The 22,815-nt window shown below is 43.8% G+C and overlaps 1 protein-coding gene across 1 annotated transcript in view; it reads left to right on the top strand.

The window, feature by feature from the left end:
- NBAS (NBAS subunit of NRZ tethering complex) overlaps positions 1-22,815 on the top strand; it is a 160,553-nt gene that overhangs the window by 86,395 nt on the left and 51,343 nt on the right. The window contains exons 30-38 of the mRNA XM_087823358.1: positions 1,792-2,021; positions 4,519-4,631; positions 7,130-7,243; positions 8,640-8,753; positions 10,892-11,049; positions 11,766-11,831; positions 19,118-19,285; positions 19,781-19,888; positions 20,207-20,330. Coding sequence (XP_087679484.1) covers positions 1,792-2,021; positions 4,519-4,631; positions 7,130-7,243; positions 8,640-8,753; positions 10,892-11,049; positions 11,766-11,831; positions 19,118-19,285; positions 19,781-19,888; positions 20,207-20,330 — 1,195 coding nt within the window. The remainder of the gene's footprint in view (positions 1-1,791; positions 2,022-4,518; positions 4,632-7,129; positions 7,244-8,639; positions 8,754-10,891; positions 11,050-11,765; positions 11,832-19,117; positions 19,286-19,780; positions 19,889-20,206; positions 20,331-22,815) is intronic.

Here is a 22,815-nt window from a genome sequence, read left to right as displayed (position 1 = left end):
CTCAGATTTGGTAACTGAAACTTATTTAATGTGCCTGAGAAAAGTCTGTCCAATCATCCTGCCTTCTCTCTCTCAAACTGCACTTGATGCCTCTCTCTCTCTCCCCCCTCCCCCTCCTCCTCCCCTCTCCCTCCCCCTCCCCCTCCCCCTCCCCTCTCCCTCCCCCTCTCCCTCTCCCTCCCCCTCCCCTCTCCCTCCCCCTCCCCCTCCCCCTCCCCTCTCCCTCCCCCTCTCCCTCTCCCTCCCCCTCCCCTCCCCCTCCCCTCTCCCTCCCCCTCTCCCTCTCCCTCCCCCTCCCCTCTCCCTCCCCCTCTCCCTCCCCTCCCCTCTCCCTCTCCCTCCCCCTCCCCCTCCCCTCTCCCTCTCCCTCCCCCTCCCCTCTCCCTCCCCCTCCCCTCTCCCTCTCCCTCCCCCTCCCCCTCCCCTCCCCCTCTCCCTCCCCCTCCCCTCCCCTCCCCCTCTCCCTCCCCCTCCCCTCCCCCTCTCCCTGCCCCTCCCCTCTCCCTCCCCCTCCTCCTCCCCTCTCCCTCTCCCTCCCCCTCCCCCTCCCTCCCTCCCACTCTCTCTGAATAGCAACGGAAAAAATATACTCAGGTAAGGATTAAAAAAAAAAACTACTAATAATTTTATTCTTACCAGTTATTTCAGTCTAAAGAGGTACTTTCCCCTGAAGCTGGGAAACGTGAGAACCGGACAGTCTTACTAATGATAAGGATGCTCCTGTTTCTTCATGAAATCTCCTTGTCACCCCTTCTTCCTGTGCTGCCTTCACCCGGCAGGGGTGTGCCGGGGAAGAGGCGCTCAGGGAGGCCTTGTACTGATTACATACTGACATTATCAGTTAGGTTTCAAAGGCTCTCTTTGTGTGAGACTTTTCTGGAATAAGTAACCTTTGTTTTTATGATTAGTTGTGGTTTGAATTTCTTTACACATACATATTTCTATAATAAATTCTATAATTAATAATTGCAGTATTCTTTTAATTTTTTATTATTACATTTATTGGGGTCACATTGGTTAATAAGATCATATAGGTTTTAAAAGTACATTTCTATGATACATGATCTGTATATTGCATTGTGTGCCCACCACCCAAAGTCAAGTCATCTTCTGTCATCATATATTTGACCCCCTTTAAACAATCTTAATTATAGAAAAAACTTATGTTAGTTGATGCTATTAGTTCCCTAGTAGAATGCAGTGATATTTGCATGAGCACCTTCCATCAGTGGTTCTTGCTTTATTTAAATAGCTTTAAATTTGTAGATTGGAAAAAAAGAAAACTCAGTGTTATATGGCACATTGTAATTTTAATGGCTAGGTGTAAGTATAACATTTGTAACTTGTCTACTTTAGTTTGTAAGGCTGAATTCAGATGCTTTAATCAGTAATGAGTTATATGTATTATATTCAAAGGTTTTATTTTAAAAACTTGCAGTGGTTGTTAAGAGTTTAAAGAGTGGCCCTGTTGGGTGTAGGACAATGTGTCTAATAGATCTTGTTTTAATAAGAATGAACTTTAGATATATTACTTAAATATTCTTTGTAACACAATTAAAATATATTTAATATTGGTTCAGTTAAATTTTTTATCCTAGAAGAGGGTTTTTTTTAATTGAGGTGAAATTTACACAACATGAAATTGACCATGTAGTATGTTGGCAGCTGTGCAGCCCCTACCTCCAGGGTGGGCGTATTCTTGATTTATTTCACTCGGAGAGCAGAGCCTGCGTTGGGCTGGGAGTCTAATCCTTCTTTTTAAGCACTAATTCCAGTTTCTTGTTTTCCCAGATATTTGCAGAAAGCCTCCTGTGTTCCAGTCGCCTCGAGAATATCTGCCTGGCTGGACAGATGATGCAGTGCCTCGCTGGTCCCACAAACCCACCGGCGAGCGCAGCCCAGAAGGGGAAAACCCCGTACAGGGTCAGCTACGAGAAAAGCACCGGCTTGGTGTTAGCTGCCAGCAGAGAGTACTTCAATTCTTCTGCCAGCCTTTCCGACAGCTGCATGGACCTGGCCAGGTAGCGTGGCCTGCGTTCCTCCACGAGAGGGCAGGGGACGCACAGTGCACAGGCAACGTTGTTGGTTTTCTTCTTTCCTTACAAATTATGTGACCGCAAGTATATGCTGACTATGCCATATGGGGTACAGTTATTACTTGAATACAGAAAAAAGTAATTATTAAATATTCATCAACTTCCTCGTGATCCCTTTATCCCAGAATACTTTTCCATCGTCAATTCTGCTGATTACTTGTAGGTTGTACCTCTTCTGTGGGAAGAGAGTCATGTGATAGTCTGTAAATTCAAGTTCTGGAAATTTCTAGCAGTTAGGTGATGTCTGTGTCCTTGATGTGGCTTCACTCTGGTGAGGGACAATGGGCCTGATTAGATGATAAAGCTCAGAATCCCCTTCCAGGTGGCAATTTCTGGAATATGATTTTAGTTTCCCTCTTGGCCTCTTGTACCAGAAATGTGTTCACCTTTTTACTATTGATTCTTAGGACTTTCTTTTGCATAAGGACATTTGCCCTTTGCCTGTCTTAAGTATTTTAACTGTGTTGCCAAGTTTTTGTTACATATGATTTATCTTTTAAATTGCCATTAGCATTTGATTGTTATTTTTTCTCCCTGGTTTCGGTCTTTTGTGTCATCCTTTGGATACCTTTCATTCCCAAGACTTTAAAATGGTTTTTCACTTTGTCTCTCACTACTTCAATGGCTTTATTTTTCCATTGAGATTTTAGGCCCATTTGGAGTGTATATTGATGTGAAAGCTATCAAATTTATTTCCCCCCAAGTGACAAGTTGTTTCAACTCTAGCAAAACTTCAAGGTAACTTGGTTTTTCAGTGATGTCTTACCACAGAGAGAACCATGTTTTCTCAAACCATGTTTTTGAACTTGACAAAGTTATTCAAATAGTTGGTAAATTTTTTTCTTCTCTCCCAAGGGGTTGCATTTCCGATGATGAAACTATCGAATAGAATAGCCTTTGAGACGGGGAGCTATTTGACGTACATCTTCTTGGCAGGTGTTCTTAGAGATCATTTAAAAAACTACCTGTCCTGTATTTCCCCTTCATCTGTCCCGTTTCCTGCCAGAGGGCACAACTTCATTTTAAGAAGATGTCATAAGACTACAATGTAGCACCAAACCAATTGAGACCTGTGAGCCCAGATAGATTTAAATGTTCACAGTTGTATTAAATGTAGAAAATAGCCCATATATTTTTATTGATTAAATTATTATTTATTAACTACTGTTTTTTATTAAGGAAACAATACATCACAAGATAAAATAGTTATACAATACAGAAAGGATACATAGTGTCAATAAGTCTCCTCATTCTAGTTTCGCTGACTGTATCCCTTAGCTATTTTTTAAATGTTTCCTATGTATCCTTCCAAAATATTAAATGTTATCTTCGTTCTTAAATCACATATAAGGCTTTCTACTTCTACATATCTTTCTGTATCTTGTGTTTTTTTCATTTATGATCTATACTGAAGAGTTTCTGTGTGAGTACCTATAGGTTTGTCTTACTCTCTTTTAATGGGTGTATGATATTCCATTGCTTGACTTTTATAGAATTCATCTGTGTAAAAACACTGTGGCAGTGCACATTCATAATTATGTCTGGGCATGCGTGAGCCTTGCTTATTAAATTTCTCGAACTGGAATTCCTGGGTTCAGAACAGATTGCAGTTAACATTTCGGTAGGTAATTCAGAAGTTATATACCTTTACACTTGAACCAGCAGTGTATGTGAGTCCTACCCAGTCATATAGGTAGGTGCATACGGGGCCCCAGAGGTTTCGTCTGATCATTTATGATGTCAGCATCCATTAGCTCTTCCTGGCCTGGTCTCTGACTGCCTTTCTAGTCTCCTGTTCCAATGTCGCTCTACATGCACCATTCAGGAAGTAACTTTATTCCTTAATTAAAATATTTATTTAGTACACTAGGTGTCGGTCTCTGGATTTTTAGGAATCTCTTTAAAATACTTCAAAGGCATCACACATTCTTAGATTAGCAAATCAGTTTCTCACATTTGTATTGCAGCTCTGCATTATGAACTGCTTCTTCCTTTTTGATCAGAAAATGTCTTGTGTAGTTCCTTAGGTTATTCCTTTTTTAGGTCGGGGGGAGACAGAATTGTCACTGAATCAAGACGTTTCTGTTTTTGCTAGGAGACTAGCTAGAAATTACCTGCATTCCCTCTATGCTGTTACCTTTCTAATATCTTGCTTCCTTCCACAATACCGTTACTGTCAGTGTACCTGCACAAATCACTTACCTCTCTGAGCTCCAATTTTGGCTTCCTTAAAAAGCAACTGGTGCTATTTGCCTACCTCACAGGCTTGTCTTGAGGATTAAGAAAGGTAACAGAAAGCGTCCACAGAATACTTGGAAAGTGGTAGGTTTTGATAAATATGTGTTGGGTCTTGTGTTCAATATAGAAAGGCAACTTAGCCAAACTTGTTACTGCTTTAAAAAACGTATCTTACTTCTCTTAGGTGCTGCTTACAGCTGATAATAGATAGGCCACCTGCCGTTCAAGAGGAGCTTGATCTTATCCAGGCCGTGGGGTGTCTGGAAGAATTTGGGGTAAAGATCCTGCCTTTGCAAGGTGAGTTACCTGCTTAGCATTGTACTTTTAACTTATTTTCCATTAATTTCCTACTGTGCCTTTTTGGTTTTTTAAATTGAAGAGCACCTTTGGTTATTTAATCCATTAGCAATGGATCCCGCCCATCTTTCAAATGAAATTTAAGCGGAAACCCAGAAGAAAAAAGAAAACATTTTATGACGATTTTATTTTTTCAAATTCATAGTTATGACATTGAAGGAAATAACATTAGTACCAGTAGTGAGGCTATTGGATAAAAACAAACAGAGGTTGGGGGTTATGGAGGAGAATTGCAGATTTACATCTGTTTTGGTATACAGTTTATTTCTGTATTTTATTTCAGTTGCTTAGACTTAGAAGTAGCTATAAATGATAATAGTTTATTTCTTTTTATTCTTACTGCAGAATATTCTTTAGTAAGGTCGGTACTGTTATTTTTAAAGAGGGAATGACAGGAAGTTCCTGTTTAGAGTTTAATTATTGGTGATATCTTAACATTGCTCAAGATCTTTTCCCTAAATGTAACTATCAGGTAAGTACCAGCTGAAACAAGTTAACTTGTCCTTGTCTGCTTTGTGCTGTGAGTACAGTGTGCCTCTCCCTGTGTCCTGACCCTCACCTGACAGGTGGGAGGGAGAGTTTCTGTTGCTTCAGACCCTGGACCACAGTCCCCTAAAGGAAGTGGGTAGCTTGGTTCTCAGCAGCATGCTTGGCTGGCTTCAGCGTAATTAATCCCTTATCTTTGTTCTGAACTGTGGAGATACTTGGATTTGGGGGCTGGGTGGTGTAGCTGAACTCCTCCTGTCTCTCTAGCTCTGATTTTCTACGGTGCTCTATTGGCAATGTTTTCACTGGCGGTTTACACAGCAGCTGACAGGTTGGAGCATCTGCAGCCAGACCTACAGCCCTGCTGTGGCTTCTGAGAAATTTCCTGGCTTAGGGGTGTCCTAAGGAAGACGTTTGCTTTCCCGTCTTGACAGCCTTCCACCTTGATGTATTGATTTGGAGTTTCTGTTAGAATGACTGTCAGAAAATCTTCCGGCTGTGGAGATGGACTGTTTCTTTCGTAGACTGCTCGTGGTTATGCCACAGCTGCACCTTAAGGTCAAGCTGCTTTTGTACTCGTTAGGGACACTGTACACACACAGGAACTCGATGCTGCAAGATTTAGGGCCCAGGTGTTTACTGTGCTTTGCTTAGAAGCCTTCTTGGCGTCCCCTTCCGGAGTCCCTGCTCCTCCTCAGGTGAAGGCCAGTGGCACCAGCTGAATTATAATTATCGTGTTAATAGAAAACAGGAATGGAAATATTACATTAAAATGATTCCTGATGGAGGATTCTCCTATGAATTGCTCGTGTGTGTACATGTGTGTGCTTTTCCCTGTAGCTTGTGTGTTTATATGAATCATTCTTGCTATTCAAATGGGCAGATTTAGGATATTTCGTGGCCCCCAGGTTCTTTCTGTAACAGGGTAAAGTCAGCTTTCCAGACGGCAGCACGTGGTGAGCCTAGCCTGAGCCAGCTTCCCCCTTACTGCTGGGTAGATGGACAGACGTCTCAGCCTTCCTTTGTGCTTATGCTCCACTGGTGTCCGCTGCCGCCCTTGTAGTGAAGCCGCTTTCTCTGTGGTGGCGGGGCGGGTGGCCTGCCTGCTCGCCCCGCCGTGTCCTCCTCGTCTTCCCTCCTGCCTGCTCGCCCCGCCGTGTCCTCCTCGTCTTCCCTCCTGCCTGCTCGCCCCGCCGTGTCCTCCTCGTCTTCGCTCCGCTCCCCTCTCCTTCCACCCAGTGAGCATCGGTTGTGGCACGTTATTCCAGGAACCAGAACAATGACGGGACGAGGCACAGGTCCTCACTTGGGGGACCGACACTGATGCCAACAGAGCACCACATAGGAGCTTAAGTGACGATTCACCACTTTGAGCTCCGTGACCTGTGGCAACTTAATGTCTTTGAGCTTCACCTTCCTCAGGTGGTGATAATAAAATATTCCCTCAACAGTCCTGACAGTTCTATGGTGAAACATTGAAAAGCCTTACAGTAGAGGATCCCATGCTTGATGAGCGTTTCTACGAATGCCGGTGGTAATAAAAGTAACTCCTATTTATGGAGTGATTTGAATGTTCTAATGTACACCTTACATGTACTTATTCTCACATGTACTCTGGGAAGCAGGGCTGTCCTTGTGCCTTGATTCCATCACCTGGAAATTGGAAACAATAATAGTCACTTCAGCCAGCTGTCAGGAAAATGAAACGTGTTTTCCTAGCTTCCAAAGGCTGGCTCATTTGCTGTTTCAGTTGTTTGGTGTCAGAAAAGATTCATGTTGTACACTATCCAGAAGCAACAGTAATTTTAACTTTTAAAAAATTGTGTCTTCGTATTGATCTGGAGGCTGGCACAGTTTTCTCTCTGTTTGGCCCCCTTACATTAGGGCAGTTGTGATACCCATTTGTGATGCCCCTGCTTGCAAGTCTTTATTTAGCGTGTCCTTCTTTGCAGTGCGCCTGTGCTCTGATCGAGTTGGCCTCATCAAGGAGTGTATTTGCCAGTCCCCCACGTGCTACAAGCAGTCCGCAAAGCTTCTGGGCCTGGCTGAACTGCTGAGGGTAGCCGGTAAGTTTTGAGTGCTGACCGCAGGGTAAGGTTTCTGTGTTACTCTCTTCGTTATCCTAGGTGAGCGCTCAGAATAAAATTTACAGGTGTCTGGATGGCTTTTTTGGGCAAAGATTTGTCTTTCCTAGAAAGATTGGCATATTACAAAAATGTCACATGGACCTCTCCATAGGACTTCTTGAGTGTCTGTCCTTTAACATGACAACTAGTTTCTCCTAGAGCAGCTGATCTGCCAGAGAGCAAGGAGGAACCTGTAATGCCGTTCATGACCTAGTGTCTGGAGTCACACACCATCTTTTCCACCTCATTCCGTTTCTTAGAAGTAAATTGCTCACCAGCCTCCACTGAAGAGGAGCGCCATTAAGCTCCATCTTGAGAAGAGAGTATGAAAGAATGTATGGACGTAGTTTAAATTACATTTCATGCACGCAAAGCCTTGTCGTGCCATCCTCGGGCTTCTCTTCAGACAGCGACTCATCACCCTCTTCATTAGGTCTCTAGCCCCACCACGCTCCTGGCTTTTCTCTCTGAGTCTTACTCTGTTCTGTTTGTAACATTTTTCTAGACACCATTCTTTTCAGGCCTACTTTTGGTTATGCTTTTCCTATTAACCACCTGCTCAGATGGAACTTTCTAGACTTGAAAGCAATTAAACATTTCTACTTGGGACTTCAAGATGACTGTTTGACCCATCCTCACATAAAAGTTTACATTAAAGCAGCAGTAATTCTCATTTTGTGCTTTTTACTTACCTAAGTTGTTTCAGCAAATGAGAAGGGAAGGAACATGTAGGGGACACCTGTACACCATGTATGTTATATGAAGAAAGTGTGGAACCGCCACAGAAGGGAGGGATGTCGAAGCTGACTTCTAAGAACGTTCTTGGGAAAGTAATTTTAGATCTTTGGGTTAACATAAGCTGGATTTGCTGTATTTTCTTAGTGTCTAGATCTTTATTATGATAAATAAAAAATAAGTGCTGTCAATGAAACTATAAAATTACATCAATTTTTTGCTTTGTGTTTAAAATTTTCCCTCATATTTGCCATTTTAAATTATAATTAGAAACAGAACATTCAAAGGGCAAAATACAAAAATGAAATTTTTTTAGCAAAGAAGTTTAAAGTCCTTGTTGGGAGGACAGCATCCCCTCCACCTCCTAAGGTTGGAGTGGTTGGTCCGGCTGCTGTTAGTCATTGATTGCCTAGGAGACAGAGCCCTAACTTGATGATTAATAAGTGGTTTGGAAGGTGAAAGTTACTGTGAGCTTTTGTCCTATAATCTTTGACAACTAGTCCAGTCTTTTTATTTTTGAATTAACTAGAAAGATGGTCGTCGTGAGCTCTTTTACGAGTAGATGCACTCAGATCATTAAGTCGTGTGTATGTGTTTCCAGGTGAAGATGCTGAAGAAAGGCGAGGGCAGGTTCTGACCCTTCTGGTTGAGCAGGCGCTTCGTTTCCATGACTACAAAGCAGCCAGTGGGCACTGCCGGGAGCTGATGGCCGCAGGTGAAGCAGGCGACCTCTTAGCACTTGCTCATGTCCCCTTTCTGTGATGCAGTGGGAGAGGTTCTGAAATCAGCAGGCCTGATTGGTCAGCCGGCCCCATTGTATTCATAGGACTGGACCAGAAAGCATCCTGTGGGCACCGATGTGTATGTACACCATGTGATGTATATTTAAACGCTTCAATGGACACGAGTTGTATGGTGTCTGAGATTTTGGTTACTTTTCTTTTCCCATTAAAACAGTCTCATAAGTTTAAGAACAATTTAATGTAAAATAATGTCTTTTATGTATTTAAAACAAAACCTAAATTTTTGAAGTATCTACATTTTGGGACTATATAGTCCATATTTCTATTTTTTCATTTTTTAAAGAAAATGACAGTGCTTTATAAACGAATATTGAGAAATCAGGAAGTAGTTTGTAACCCTGAAGTTTTGTACATTGAAATTCTAACTCAGATCTCTGGAGGATGAGCGGATTTTATTGTAGAATGGTTTCCCTGTTAGAAAACATAGCACATTCCCCAGGGGCGTAGGAAGTGATCTCATCTCATCATGGGCTCTGTACTGAATGATCTACTTTTTGTAGCTATGCCTGGATGTATGGAAGCCCAAGCACATCTTTTTAGCCCCATCTATACACTCACAGCAAGTGGTTAAAATGCATTGCTTCAGTTCAGGATAATTCACGGAGCCCTGCACCTATGGCTGGTGCACTTATTTTATGTAAACTGTTAAAGAAAATGTTGTTAATAATGGTAAGGGAGACTTTATTCAGAACTTTCACAATAGACATTAAGACTTGCAATAGGGGAGAGAGATCGAGCCAAACTCTGAATGCAGAAAAGACAACTGGGGGGTTATAGCTGAGGAGCAGAGTGAAGGGTTAGTGGATGAAAAACTGCTGTGATGAGGTATCAGGGGGAGTGGCATTTTTGTTAAACCTGCCATTACAGGATTCTTGCTGAAGGCAGGCCAGGGTGGTCAGAGGTTCAGGGTGATCACTTATCAAGGGTGGGAGATGCCCTCTAAACTGACTTATCAGGATTCTTGCTAACACCAGGCTTTGTGGGCTTAGCAGGGGCTGGGCCGAGGTGCAGGCCTAGTGGGAAGAGGGCTCAGAGAAGCCTGAATACTGTTTTGTCAAGGAGAGTCTTTGTCGCTACAGCTGTGAAAATGTCTAAACCTCGGGGAAAAACTCACTGGTTTATAACCTCAGCATTAGGAAAATGTTTTCATAAAAGAGCCATGTGCTGTAATATTAGCCAAGTGATTTTGAAACATTTAAGTATAGCTATTGTGGTTTTCTGGAAAAACGTTGTATTTCTCTAAAATTGTTTATTTAGAGAGCTTTGTGATAATTCATTCCTGTTAACGGTGGTACCTGGATTAAATTTTACTTTATATATTTAGAGAAATTATTCTAGACTGAGGATTTTGTACTTAGGGGAAAAACCGTACTTTCAAACCGGAATGCCTCGGAATAACAATAAAAGTTTTTATGTGTTTTAAGAATTTGTAGTGTAAAACTGTGGGGAAGATCTTTGCTAGCAGCCAGGGTGGTGGTGGTATCCTGTCTCTCTCCTTGGATCTCTGTCTCTTCTGTAAAGCGAATGAGTCTGTGTAGCCGTCTAGAATAATCTTTTTTCCTAGCACTTTGCAGTTTATAAAGTACTTTAAACACAAGCATTACTTAATCCTTTCAACAGCCCAACCAGGAAGACGTCATTATTGTCTCTTTGTGGTAAAGGAAGTGTGACACTTGGAGCTTCCTGAAGCTCAAGTGTGTAGCAGCCTTGGGCCAAAGCCTTACGTTTTCTGAATTCAGACATCCAGCTGTTCACTCAACGTCAGGTAGATTATTTGTAATCATTGTCAGGTGATCTGAAATTCATCAGAGTTTGTCAGAAATGTGTCTGGAGTGGCGCTGACCGTTCTGGATGATAGACCAACGTGCTATCTCTGTTCTACCATAGGCCCTTGTGTGTGTGTTTCTGGTTCTATAAAATTGTGTATTGCTGACGACGGTGACTTGGCTTTGGTAACCCACGGCCTGAGCAGAAAGCCGTTGACATCCTCACATTAGATTGGAGTGTGTTCTTTGCAAAGTCAACGTGTTTTTTCTTGTCGATTTCGCAGGTTATTCTAAAAGTTGGGATGTCTGTAGCCAGTTAGGACAGTCGGAAGGTTTCCGGGACTTGGCCACTCGTCAGGAGCTCATGGCATTTGCTCTGACGCACTGTCCCCCCGGCAGCATTGAGCCTCTCCTGGCGGCTAGCAGCTCTCTGCAGACAGAGGTAAGTGCTCCCAGCCAGTGTGTCCCAACTGTGCGAGGGGTGTGCTGTCGGGTGTGTGGATCTTAGGTTAGTGGTCATTTAAAAAAATAAGAAATGTAACTTATGGAGGAAAAATAGCTTGTTACTCATGTGAAAAGGAACTTGAAGATACCAGGACATAAAACAGTGCTGTTTGCTTTATTATAGTTTGGAAAAAAGGGTATAGAGCAAAAGTGAGGGAAACAAAGTAACGTTAGGAAATCAGTTATTGAACACATGGGAGAATTAGTGTTGTCAAGAATGAGACATACAAGCAATGGGCATGTGAAATACACTCACAGGCCTATGAATCCTAACCTGTGGTGGCCCGTCCTTAGAGGCCCTATGAAGTGGCAGGGGAGTGGGCTCTGGGTGGGGGGTGCTGGCCCTCCTGACACCCACAGTGGAGCTGTGTAAGGGGGAGCCAGTGTGAAATAGAGGAAGGGATCCTGGAGTCCACTCCCCTTTGTCCTACTCATTCATCACATCGAACATCAGGCTGCTCACGGCTGGTCCCACCACTGAGACAGTTGTGTCCTTGTGACACTGGTCCTAAAGTCCCACGTTCTGTCTCCAAACACTCATTAGGAAACAGTCATGGTTTCCCCCAAAGAGTCCTTAACTTTGCAGCCAACACTGTGGAGAGAGGCAAAGTGAAAAATGCAGTGTCTTTATAATGTATGGTGCTCTCTTTTCAGATTCTTTACCAAAGAGTGAATTTCCAGATCCACCGGGAAGGCGAGGAGAGTACAGGGCTGCCCGAGGTGAGTCAGTGCCAGGGGAGGGTCTGTGAAAGAGGCTGGGCCCCAGTAGAATGAATGGGAGTCACCTAACCTGGTGTGTGAGGCGGGGTGTGTGCGTGCCTTTGTGTGTGTTTCTTTCTCTTTATGTCTGTAGAGACTGTCTTTTAAACTTTTGTGTGTGTGTTTGAAATATAGGGTGGGGCAAACGTAGGTTTACAGTTGCAAGTCCTCCCAACAGTTTATTCTTGTATTATTATTTATTAATTATTGTATTATTTTCCATACCAACAACTATAAACCTACATTTGCCCCACCCTGTATAACATTTGTATAGAAAAAATACATAAAATGAAAATGTGCAGGTCAGTAATTTGTCACAGAGAAAACGTCCGTGAAAGCACCACGCGGTTGAAGGATTGGTGTGCTTAGCCTTCCACTGCCCCCACTCCTCTCCCCACCTGGTTTCTAAGCTCTGCGTCCCCCCGGAGATCAGCACTGCCCCGACTCACTCTGACCCCCCAGATCTTTGTGGATTTTTGTTCTTGTTTTAAATAATTTTAATACCTCCCTCCCTCCCAGTAATAGTTCAGTTTTGCCTGTTTTTGCACTATATAAAACAGTTACGTTCCATTTTGTGTTTGTGAGATTTATCCAAGACCCCCTTTCAGTGAGATCTTTATTCCACGTTTTGCATCTTTGGAGCCTCTTACCCTTTCCTGCTTGTCCTGTGCATCCCCCAGGTTGTCAGCTCAGCCTCATCTGCATGCCTTTCTGACGTGTGCTGTGTTCCAGTCATGCTGAGCCCACCCTGTTCTCTGAGCAGGCTCTTCACACCCTTGGTGGTGGAGTTTTCCCTCTGCCTGCACTGCCCTCTTGTCCTGTGCTCTGGTCACCACATCTGAAGCAGCATCATCTTTGTAGAGTTTTTCTTGAGCCCTCTAACGGCTCCCCCTCTCTGTGCCCACACATTCTCCCACCGTTGTCGGCACGGGGTGTGTGTGCTATTGTTTGCTAACCAGAAGGATGTCATTTCTCTTTGTGTGTTGTCCATGGAGAGCTTATCTTGTAGGGAATGCCTGGGAAGTGTTTGATAAAGCTCAGTGGGAAACTCCCACTGCATAAAATTAGTCTGTGGTAAAAATGAATTAGAAAGTAGGTTTCAGCCTAAAAGCAAAGGAATTTCCTATTTAACTAGTCTGTATGTGGTGTGGTGCCCAGGATCCTGTTATGTTTTGGCCATTGTAAGGGGTGTACCATTTCTCTGTTTAGGATAGAATTGAATCGCTAAGAGTGTCTGCTGAGTTCAGCTCCATAGCACGATCCTAATCCCTACCCTTCTTTGTAAAATCCATCAAAAGCCTTTGAGATTTTGGGTTTCCTGTTTTCTGATTCTACAATGAATTAGAAAGCGTTGGCCTGACCCCTAGGTGGCTTCTTTGGAGTAGGACACACTGGGTTACCACAAGTAGGCACGTGTTGCTCCAGTAGTCTCTTTACAAGCAAAGGAGACCTGCAGTCCTTTACATGTTCTGCTTAGGAAGGAAAAGGAATTCTTTCAAAATATCTCCCCTCACCTCTTTTTTAGCTCCTTAAAAGCTTTCCTTTCTCCCCTGTCCTCTTTCAGCAGTTGTAATACATCTAGATCTCATGAAGTGCTAATCCAAATTCAACCAGCACATTACGGCTTTGATTCATGAGGCACATTTCAGAATATTATAGCCACTATTATTAGATTAAAATACAGAGCCCAGCTCTAAGATGCCGCGGTTACACATTAACAGATATAATAACCACATTAAATTACAACTCTTAAATGGGAGCTGCCTATGTGTGATCTGCTTAATGCTCAGGACTTTCATTACTGAGTTGTGGAAATAATGATTTTTATTTATATATCCCAGCAAATAAAGATGTAATTGCTATGCCGTAAGTAGCATTTGCATTAGTACAAGTGTAGCCTACAAGGGTGAAGACATTGACTGTCGTCCCTGCGAACAAGATGTTTGCTTATAAATAGAACAAAATGCACTAGGGAAAACGACCAAAATTACAGTTTTCCAGTTCCTTACTAATGTTGGTTATTATGGTTTTTAGATGTAACAATATTCCACCACTTGGACTATATTAGCATTTTGTTTAGCTGGTATTTGTTGTATCAATTACCAATGGTGTTTTCCCCAGATAAACCTAATTAGAACTGGAAATGGATTATATACAAGGTTCCCATTAAAAAATCATTTTCACTGTGGGAAAACTTGTTCTGAACATGTTAAGTGGCTACAGATTCATACAACTGGACAAATTAATGTTTAGAACTGGGGCATGGGCTATAAGCAAAGAGCTATTTTGAATTTATAAAAGCTTCAATTAGAAATACTGTTTACGTAAAAGTGAGCAAATGGCAGTTGTATTTCAATGTCATGGGCAGTCTTCCTGTTCCATTCCCCAGTGGATGGCTTTTCGGTTGTTTTCACTTTTGAGCTATCATGAGGAATGCTGCTGGGAGCACTGCCGTACAAGTCTTTGGGAACGTTCCGGGTTCTGGTCTCGGTTCCTGGGAGCGAAGTGCTGCATCCTGTGGTACGCGTTTGGAGAAACTGCCAGCTGTTCTCCAGAGTGGCTGCAGCGTTTCCCTCTTCCCACCAGGAAGCAGTACGGCTCCAGGGTCTCCACGTCCTTCCTCGCCGACACCTGCTGTTGAGGGGCTGGTTGAATAGTCCTGCTTAGGGAGGTGTGTGGTGTCACATTGTCATTTCGGATGCATTTTCTAAACGATAACGACAGCGGGCATCTTTTCGTGTGCTCATTGGCACTCCTCTACCTTCTGTGGTGAAGTGGCCATAGATATTTTGCCCATTGGTAACTGGGTTATTTGTGTGCTCTTATTATCTCTTCTCCCCGGCCCCTTTCTGCCCCGCCAACCCCCATTCACTGTGCTCCACAGACTGCAGTCATCTTGGCCTCCTTGCCCTTCTGTAAGCATCCCCGATACCTTCTGCCTCTGTGTTCTACCTGGAATGTTCTCCCAAATACCTGGATGACCTGTTCTCTCACTTCCTCCAGGTCTCTTCTCATGCATCTCCCCACTGAGCGCTTCCAGGTTTCCATGTGCACAGTTATGGTCCCCAGCCATGTGTCACTTCACTTTTCTCCTGACTCTGTCATCTCTCTGATATACTTCTCTGACACACTTTCTGTTTATTTTCTGCCCATCTTTTCTTGGAATGTAACCTGTCTGTGGCAGGATCCATGCTTTTTTCACTGCTCGGTTTTCAGCATCTAGAACAGTGTTTGTCATTGTATGTTTGATGTCACAGATACCTGTTGAAGAATCAGTGAGTAAAATAAATGAAGGTAAGATGTGGATGTGATGGGTGGGGATAAATTCTGTTATTACGTGGGGAGGAGTATTTGAATGGGGTCCAATTTGAGAAGTTCTCAGTTCATTGGTGAAATAATCACATTATTTGCTTTTGTTTCCTTTTGTACTATGTGTTCCTTAAGAGAAGGGAACATATCTTAATCGTCATGGTAACCCTGTTGCCTAGCACTGGGTCTAAACTTTGTACGCATGTCAGGAATATGAGTTCCGTAACCTTGTTTTGTCGGTATGTTAGCACGTTAGCTGCGATGTCCCAGAAACCTGCACTTTAAAAGATGGCTCAGCTAAGAGTTCTTGAAGAAGACCAGGTATTTATATCTCAGAGATACAGGGAAAGAAATGCACGCTTCTCCTAGAAGGACTTTGGTTTCATAAAGCCAATAGTTTATAAACCTTTTGAGGTGAATAGGGGAGGTTTGGGAAAGTAAAAGAAATTGGGCCTAGGAATTCTAGGCCATCGAAGAAGGTTTTGGTTCCTAAAGCACCTAAATAGTGTGACTGTTTTGGTGTGTATGTATTTGTGACTTTGCGTGTTCATATGTGAGCACATGCATATGCAGTTTTCTGGGGAAAGGACTGACAGGCTTTATTAGAATGTGTAGGGTCTGTGACTCCTGGAGGGGGACCATCTGAAATGGAGCCCGGCCTGTGGTTAGCGGATGAACTGAAGCAGAATCAGACTCAGAGTGACTTAGTCTGGGGGATTTTTCCTCTGCTCCTTCAGACAAATGCTTCTAAAAGTGGCATTGCCGGTAACAAGGATTGCATTCTTAATTCTGTGAGTTCATGGTGAAATACTGTGAGTCCAGGGTGAAATTTGAAGTGTGAGGTGCATGTGGATTGCTCAAAGATAGGCTGGAGTAGACAGGTAGTGGCGGAGCTCCTTTTGAGCTCTGTCGTCCTGCCTGGATGTGTACCACCAGCTCAGTGATGGCAGGCAGGCAGCTTGCTCAGAAATTAACCCTGACGTTACCAGACACCAGAGAGAGCAACCCTTAGATTATTCACTCTAGTGATTGTTCAACAAGAATCGTTTCTGTGAGCCAAGCTTGTCACGTGGAACTACCCTTGTTCCTGTGGGCACGCACCCATTTGGTAAAGGTGTCTGTTGTAGGGTTTCAGAAATAGATTAGGGCTTAGTCAGTCAACCTTTGAGCTCTGTGCCACACTTGACATTAATGGGGTTTCATGTTGAATTTTATGCTGGGAGTTGTTGATTTGGTTTTGGGGATTAATCGGTTTCTGCTGCTGTACACTCTAAATTAATTAGCAGCAGGCAGCTATGAATAAAGTGTGCCAGCAGCAGTCGTTGCAGGATTTTCCTAACCTCCTTTCCCTTTCTTTAGTACATGAAGTTGAAAGAGAACTATTTTCCTCATAATGCCTCTGGTTACACTATAATCTTGGTAGACTGCCCCCAAATTAAATTTCCTCTGTGGTCCAAATGAGCTTTTTATTTCACTTTCTCTTTGTCAGTTCTCATTAGGGGACCTCTCACAGAAAACCCTTTATCACGCACATTCCCGCACGTGTGGATTTCACTTATCTTTTTGGAGCAAACCTGAAGTTTCATATGTTTAAAGTTCCTTTCTTGAATTAGTCCCTCCGTGTGTGAAGTTTAGGCTCATTTCATGAAATGAAATAATTGTTTCACAGCCTGCGTGTTTTGATATTTTTTTGATAGATTGAATTTTCCTACATTCTCTTTAAGTGGCCCATATCCTACCGTGTCTATATTTTTGGCTCTACACTTGGATTAGTTGGTGACACTCGAATCTCTCAGCACACCCTCTCAATTAAAAAGGTTCTGAAGATGGATGGGAATCCAAAGTGTGACATGAAATCCTGTTTGAATAACATTTAGCTACTGTAAACATGAATGTACTTGGCTTTAGAAAATGTGTCTTCAAACATTTAGATAGTGTGGTGACTCCCAGCTTCTTACATATGTCTGTAGATGCAAAGACACATCAGGGACGGTTATACACGCTGAGGGTACAGTAATGAACAGTCATTGTCTCTGCCCTCAAATAGCTGTTGTCTGGTTGGGAAGGCAAACAGGAAAACAGAAACCACTCATAGTATTAATATATTATGGTGAGTGCATTGCATGACGCCTCCGATGCTATGAGTGCAGAGGAGACTTACAGCAAAAATATTACATGTCGGGGAAAGTATAGAAAAACATCTTTGTGACCTTGGAATAAGCAAAGATTTTTAAAATATGATACGTAAATACTAATCATAAAGTCACAAAGCTGATAGCTTAGAATTTAAGAACTATTAATCAGAAGACACTATTAAGACAGTGGAAAGATAACCTGCAGAGTAACAGAAAATATTCACAATTCATGTATCTAATAAGAGATGTGTATCCAGAATATGTGAGGAACTCTAACAAGTAAGTAAGAAAGATCGACCACCAGCGAGAATGGACAAAATACAGGAGCAGACATTTCACAGAGAGGAGACTCAGACGGCCAGTGAGTGCGTGAAAAGGTGCCGCTGGAGAGATTCCAGTTAAAACCAGAAGGAGAGTCACCTGCTGCTGAGAGGAAGAAGGCATGGGATCCCACGTGTTGGCACTGACATGGAGAAGCCAGGGCTTTGTAATTGCTGGTTAGAACACAAGTTGGTATGACCATTCTAGAAATTCTTTTCATTGTTTACTAAGCCTGGACATAGGCATACTCTATGTCATAGCCTTTCCACTACTAAGTATATACCCAGAAATGTGGATGTTCACTGAAAGATAATTACTAGCATACTCAGGGCAGCACTGTAGGTATTAGCTCCAAACTGGAGAGTAGCCAAGTGCTCGTCAATAGAGAGGATACACGGGCTCTGATATGTTCACGCCACGTTGTTCTCTGTTACATTAGCAGTGCCGTGCATCACACTAACCATGGTCAGGCAGTGGTGCTCTACTTGCAAGAATATGAGTGATTTTGTTGAAAGAAGTCACACACAAAAGAGACAGAATTCCATTCCTATAAAGTATAAAAATAGGCAAAAGTAAATTATGCTGCTAGAAGTCAGGATGGTTTTATCCTGGCATTGGTGATGTGCGGAAGTGAGCACAGGAGAGGGATCTGGGGTTCTGAGCTGTTTCTCAGTCGCAGTGCTGGCTCCACAGGTGTGTCAAAATGGATCAAATTGTACCCTGGTATGTGCACATTTTTTGAATATAATACTTCAGTGAAAGTTTTTTACCGAAAGCTTTCTGAGCCTGGATTTGAACTGTGAATGCAGTATGCGTTTTCCCCTATTCTTGAACCTCTCAGACCATCTTTAGTGAGAGTGTAGTAATTTTAAGTGCAGAGGAACAAAAGGCCTGAAGTAAATAGAAACATCAGCGCCTGTGTGAGAGAGCACTTTCTGGAGCATAGGAACCCTGCAGGGAGTGAGTGGCCAGACCCGGTCGGGATGCGAGGAGACGCCCAGAGGCTGACCGCCTGCAGGCAGCATGGTCAGCGTACGTGATCTGTAGTTTACTTTCGCGTCAGTGGTGTTCTGATGCCTGCTCTGCTGTGTTGTTATGGAACTCAGCATTGCTTGAGTGACTAATTCATTTCTTAATCTAAGTAATAAATAATTAAAATGCCTTGTCACAGAAACAAGCATGAGTGCACCGCACGGGTGGGATATTACGTTGGTAAAACCTCAAGAACCATTTTTACCGCTGCAGTGTTTCTGAAAGGGATTGTTTGATGCGCTATGGTGTGGTTTCCTTTACAGTTTTCCTCTGAGTGATTCATGGAGGACCGGTATGCCAGCAGTGCTTGGTCTCACCTTATTTTGTTAGAGCAGAGAGGGATTTTCTAGTTTATCTGGCTCATGTCTGATCATCTTAAGGGGCTGCGTCACCGCCCTCTGTTCTTATGACAACCCACCACTTCGGCTCTTCTCGTTGCATTTATCCTAGGATGAGGTCAGTGTTCCAGGTGGCAGCTCAGCGGACCTGCTGCACTGGACCACGGCCACCACCATGAAAGTCCTGTCCAACACCACGACCACCACTAGGGCGGTGCTGCAGGCGGTCAGCGACGGGCAGTGGTGGAAGAGGTCTCTCACATACCTCCGGCCCCTCCAGGTAAGCAGGCCTCTCTAAGTCAACTGTGCGGTTTATGTACACCGGTGCCGCTGGAGCCAAGAGTCAGCCTAAATGTCAGTTAACATTTCCTAACTGAAATGTTATTCTACTTAGTCTAGACTTGATACTGTTGACTGTTTGCATGGTTCAGAGCTACTCAAGGATTTTGAGCAGGGGAGCAATTTGTACGAAATGATGTTTTAGGAAGGTTCCGGCCGGAGTAGAGAAAACTTGTTGTATGTGTAATACCGATTGTCCGTATTCATTGATGTCAGAGTGACCAAGAACATCAAAGGCCCTGCAGGGTGAGGCTGAGGGCTGCTCCGAGCGGTAGTACCTCTCCTCCTCTCCTGGGTGTCTAGGGTGCTCTGACACTCCCTTCAGATCACACAGTGCATTTTGATTGTCACTCCTGAAGCCCCCCCTGCCTCCCCCCCTCCCCCCAGCTCTCTCTCTCTCTTTTAATCTACTGTTTTTTCACTTTGTTCTGTTTAGGGGAAAGAATTGGGTGATGCTTATCGAAGTGGGACCAATGAAGGTCTAGAGAAGCAAGGCTGCCATCCCTTTTATGCATCTGTCCTCTCCAGCCCGTTCATCTCAGAGGTAAGGACAGTGGGCCCAAGCACACTGATGTGACTGCTATGCTGTTGTGGCCGCGTGAGGATACGCGAGAACTACATTTCCCTGATGGTGCGCTGCTTCGGCTTCGCTCTTCATCATCCGTTGGTTTTGTGTGATTTCTTTTGTCTACATTACAACGTATTATGAGATTAAAGTCAATTTAAAAATTTACACAAAATCATACACTTTTAAGTGAGAAGTTGTAATTCAGCCACCAGAAGGTATGAAATCTTCCAATTGTGTTTTCTGAGAATACCATCATAGAAAAGGCAGCCTGCTCACGGCTCCTCTTCTGTCTAGCCCGAGCTAGCCTACGGCGCCTGTCAGCACATCCCAGGAGAGAGCTTTGCAGAGGTGTTGCTGAGAACCGGGAAGCTGGCAGAGACGAAAACGGAAGGAGAGGAAGTGTTTCCAACCACAGAAGGTGCGAAAGGCTCATCCCTTCCCGGGTGGCCCAGGTCGGGTGACCAACAGGAGAGTTGCAGCGAGCGTTAGGGAAGACGGCTGGCTTCTCACTAAGCTCGCATAGCTTATCTTGACACCATTGTTCGCTTATTTAAAACACTACCTCCTGTTCTCCAGACACATGCTAGTGTTGAGGATTTAAAGGGTGCACATGATGCAATTCCTATTTTAAGTGCTAGTTCCGTGGCGTGACCGGTGGTGAGCGGATGTGCTCCACAGGCCTCTCTTCCCCCGTTCCTGTGTGCTGGCTGATGCCCTAAGTGTTAGCTTTACAGCACAGAGATGAGCAGTTCACCTTAAGGGTTTTCTGCATACGACAGTCTTTCCATGTAGAGTTTTGAAAAGAATTCAGGTTTACCGAAGACCCCTTTGCAGTCGCTCTTTTTCTCTTTGGCTTCCTTCGTTCTTCTCGAGGTCCCAGGGCAGTTTCCGTACTAGTTCTTTCTCTTCCCTCTCTCCTCTGCCATTCTCAGTGAATGCCTCGTGGTGCTGCAGCTCCAGCTGTCTTGCCTGAATTCCAGGCATGAGTTAGGAGGAGTATGGGAGGGACAGTTTGCATGGCAGTCCTGTTCACAGCTCCCACGTACAGACGCCTGGCTGTTCCTCGCTGCCAGTTCCCCTGGGCAGGGCTGGTGGGTGAGCACATTGCCCTGCAGAGTAGAAATTGGGAAAATGTATACGGGGAATAGAACTGCTATTTCCCCAGAAACCTGATACTGTAACTTATTTCTGAATAACTCTTTTTTTCAATCAATATTTTTATGCAGTTGGGAAAAGGGGAAGCAGACACCGCTCCCCTACCTGCTGTGTGGGCCCTTGACCAATGCTACACGTTTGCTGAGTGCACTGTTGTCCTTCAGTTCTGAGGCGTGTGTTTTTCTGCCATGCACCATTTCTGAAATCAGGGTATCTCACAGTTGAGCACATTTGTGGGGTTTTCCTCCTCAAAAAGCTGTTATGTGATTCATGGCACGGCTTAGAAATGATGCTGAATGTTACCTGAAGGGAGAGAGATGCATCACTGTCCCCCTTTTAATTTTCTTTATCATTTCTTGCTTTTCTTCAAATTTGTCTTTATTTTTTCCCAATCTCATGGACTTTTTCCTGAGATTTGTAAGTTATTGTAATTCCTGGAGAGAAGAGTACACATGGGCAGCCAGTGAAGAGATGGGGCTGGAGGAGCCTTGGGAGGGGTGCGGGGCCCTCGCGCCCAGTTAAACATTTTAAATGGATGCTCTGCAAAGAGTACGGGGTGTCCAGCAGGAGATTATTAATTAGTTTTTCTGGACTGCAGTTCCCTTATCTGTAAAATGAGCGTCACAGTGTGTATGTTCTGCCACCGGCCGTTGCTGCTGGTGATGGTGATGGGCCCTCTTGGACCTTTCCCTGGACAGTCCTGGCTTCTAACTTCCTTGCTATCGTCTTGAGCTTCATTCCCTCCAGTGATGTCTCCCCCTGGTCTTCAGGGCCTGCGGCTGCTGTTCCCCATCCTGGGCCCATGTTAGAGTCACTTAGGGGATCTTTAAGGAATACTGAAGCCTGAGGTCCATGGTAGACCATTTATTTCAGCACCCTGGTTAGGGCCATGCATCAAACGTGTGTTAGAGTTCCTCAGGCGATTCCGCTGTGAACCACGGCTGAGACCCTGCAGTCACAGTATCGGGTTCTCCCCAGCCATCATGTGCCAGCCAATGTGTGCCAGCTGTCGTGTGCTTCTTCCAGCTCTGTCTGTCTCAGCAGGCAGCCTGTATCTTTTACATCACTGTCTGGTCTCGTCCACTTGGGGTCAAACCCTGAGTGCCACATCTATTTCTGTTTCTTATGCTTTCACGGGACTGTTGTAGCAGTTTATACGGGGTTCCTCTGTGGCAGGTGCGAGATCAGTGTCTCTTGGCAGTGAGGGGAAGTACAGCGTGTGTGTATCAGTCACAGGGCAGGATGGGGCTGTGCCTGGTGAATCTGACCCCAGCTTCCCAGACTGCGCATCTCCTCAGTGTCTGTGCAGCTTGAGCGACTGCAGGGTTTCCTTTCTTACCCAGAGTGTCTTCCCATTGCTTTTTCTGACAGTCACATTATATTCCACTGAAGGAAAAATTCCAAGTCCATTAAGGCATTAAACATTTTTTTCAAATGTTGAATGGATGGGAAAAGCATTTTACAGCACCTGCCATGTATTTTAAGAAAGGACTTTTTAAAAGGATAGAGGTGATTTTAAATCATCACCAGCCCTTTAATTTGCATTTGGCTCTATAGTTTATGAAGCATTTTCCTAAACATTTGGTATCAATAATGCTAATACGTCTCAAACAGATGTCTGACTATTTTATAGTACAAATATTTGTCAGAAACTCAGCAGAATTGAAGAGCTATATAGGATAAGTGACCCAGATTAAAAATCATAAAAATGCGATTCTCGACTTTGGTTCAGAAGTAGGTTATAATAT

This window comes from Miniopterus natalensis, chromosome 13 (genome assembly GCF_054644295.1).
Source record: "Miniopterus natalensis isolate mMinNat1 chromosome 13, mMinNat1.hap1, whole genome shotgun sequence".
In the NCBI taxonomy this organism is placed as follows: Eukaryota; Metazoa; Chordata; class Mammalia; order Chiroptera; family Miniopteridae; genus Miniopterus; species Miniopterus natalensis.
This window is presented reverse-complemented; position numbering and strand designations above follow the sequence as displayed.